This window comes from Perkinsus marinus, assembly GCF_000006405.1.
Source record: "Perkinsus marinus ATCC 50983 genomic scaffold scf_1104296954528, whole genome shotgun sequence".
Classification (NCBI taxonomy): domain Eukaryota; phylum Perkinsozoa; order Perkinsida; family Perkinsidae; genus Perkinsus; species Perkinsus marinus.
This window is the reverse complement of record NW_003208099.1, coordinates 1-1735: the sequence shown is the minus strand read 5'-3', so window position 1 is coordinate 1735 and position 1735 is coordinate 1. Positions and strand designations below refer to the sequence as shown.

General features: G+C 35.8%; 1 protein-coding gene across 1 annotated transcript; it reads left to right on the top strand.

The window, feature by feature from the left end:
• Positions 1-12: 12 nt before the first annotated feature.
• Pmar_PMAR020975 (mitotic control protein dis3, putative) lies at positions 13-1541 on the top strand (the record flags this gene model as incomplete). The annotated part of the gene is made up of 7 exons (XM_002776061.1): positions 13-90; positions 141-319; positions 374-473; positions 523-721; positions 786-928; positions 1010-1106; positions 1172-1541. Coding segments are annotated over 7 exons (1165 nt in total), but the record flags the coding sequence as incomplete, so codon positions are not given.
• Between the last annotated feature and the right edge of the window lie 194 nt (positions 1542-1735).

Here is a 1735-nt window from a genome sequence, read left to right as displayed (position 1 = left end):
ACTCAGATGTTCAGTAAGTTCATGGCAAAGAGGTAAAGTAGTAGTAGTATCAAGTAAGAATAAGGAGATACATCTAATGATCAAAGGAAGGTAATGATAATAATAATACGTATGATAGTACTTATATAAGTAGTATTCAGATTCAATATTAATCGTGCTGTTGATGGGGATGTAGTAGCCGTTGAGGAGATACACACTCCTACATCAACATCATCAAATGATGATGGCGATGATGATGATAATGTTGCCGTACTACCAACTAGTGGTGCGGAGGCTATGGAGGAGAGAGTATTAGAGGAGGAATCTACAACTCCAGAAGGTAAGGGATGATAAGTATTGGTACCTAATAGTAGTAGGGTAGTGGTAATAGTAGGAGGTATTATCGAGAAGGAGGGACGAGTTGTTGGTATAATAAAACGTAATTGGAGGGAATATGCTGGTACTCTGAGACCAATACAACAAGAAGAAGAAGAGTAATATACCTTATTATCGTAATCATCATCACTTATTACTCCATAATAGGCAACAACAACAAGGAGCAGGAGGAGATAAGCAGCATGGTGGGGGTATGGTTGGGTACAGTAAGATAGAGAGAATATTTATACCTGCTAATCCTCGTATACCTAATATAAGGATAGTTACTAAACATAGTAATGATCTTGATAATATGAGAATATGTGTAGTTATGGATACATGGGATAGGACATCTAGACTACCACAAGTAATAATAATAATAATACTTATTATCGTATTACTAGTATTATTGCTATTCATCATCATGATAGGGTCATTGGAGTCGTATATTGGGCAGATGTGGTGAAAGGGATACTGAATCATCAGTTATACTGCATGAACATAATGTTATTACTAGAGACTTCTCGGATGATGTTATGCGATGTCTACCTCCCAAGGATTTCCAACCAGATGAGTAATATCAATAAACAACACCAACATCATCATCAACGGCAGCAGCATCATCATACCATTGTGTACTCGTTATTATTCTTAGAGAGGAGATATCCCGTAGATTGGATTTAAGAAATGTTACGGTATGTAGTATAGATCCACCAGGTTGTAAGGATATTGATGATGCACTAAGCTGTGAGGTAGTAGTAGTAGTAGTAATACTACCTCTACTACTAGGATGTTGTTATAATGGATCTAATAATAGGTTCTAGATAATGGTAATTGGCGTATAGGAGTACATATAGCTGATGTAACACACTTTGTACATCCTAATACAGCTATTGATAAGGAAGCTGCTGAGAGATGTACTACAGTATATCTAGTTGAAAGAAGGACTGATATGTTACCAAGCCTTCTTACTACTGATTTATGTAGTCTAGTCGGTGGTAAGGATAGATTATGCTTCTCGGTATTATGGGAATTTCAACTTAATAAAAAGAATGGAAATGAAGAAGTATTAAAGATAGTGAATACCCAATTCCATAAGGCTATTATTAACTCTAATGCTGCATTAAGTTATGCTGAAGCACAAGCACGTATTGATGATAAGAATGATAATTCGGATCTAACTCAAAGTAATATTCATCATCATCAATTCATTATCATAATCATTAATAGGTATTAGACGTCTATTAAAGGCAGCGATGATTATTAGACGTAAACGTATGGCTGGTGGTGCATTAGAATTAGCAAGTCAAGAAGTACGATTTGAATTGGATTCCGAGACTAGTGATCCTACTGATGTTGCTGAGTATACTATGAAGGATAC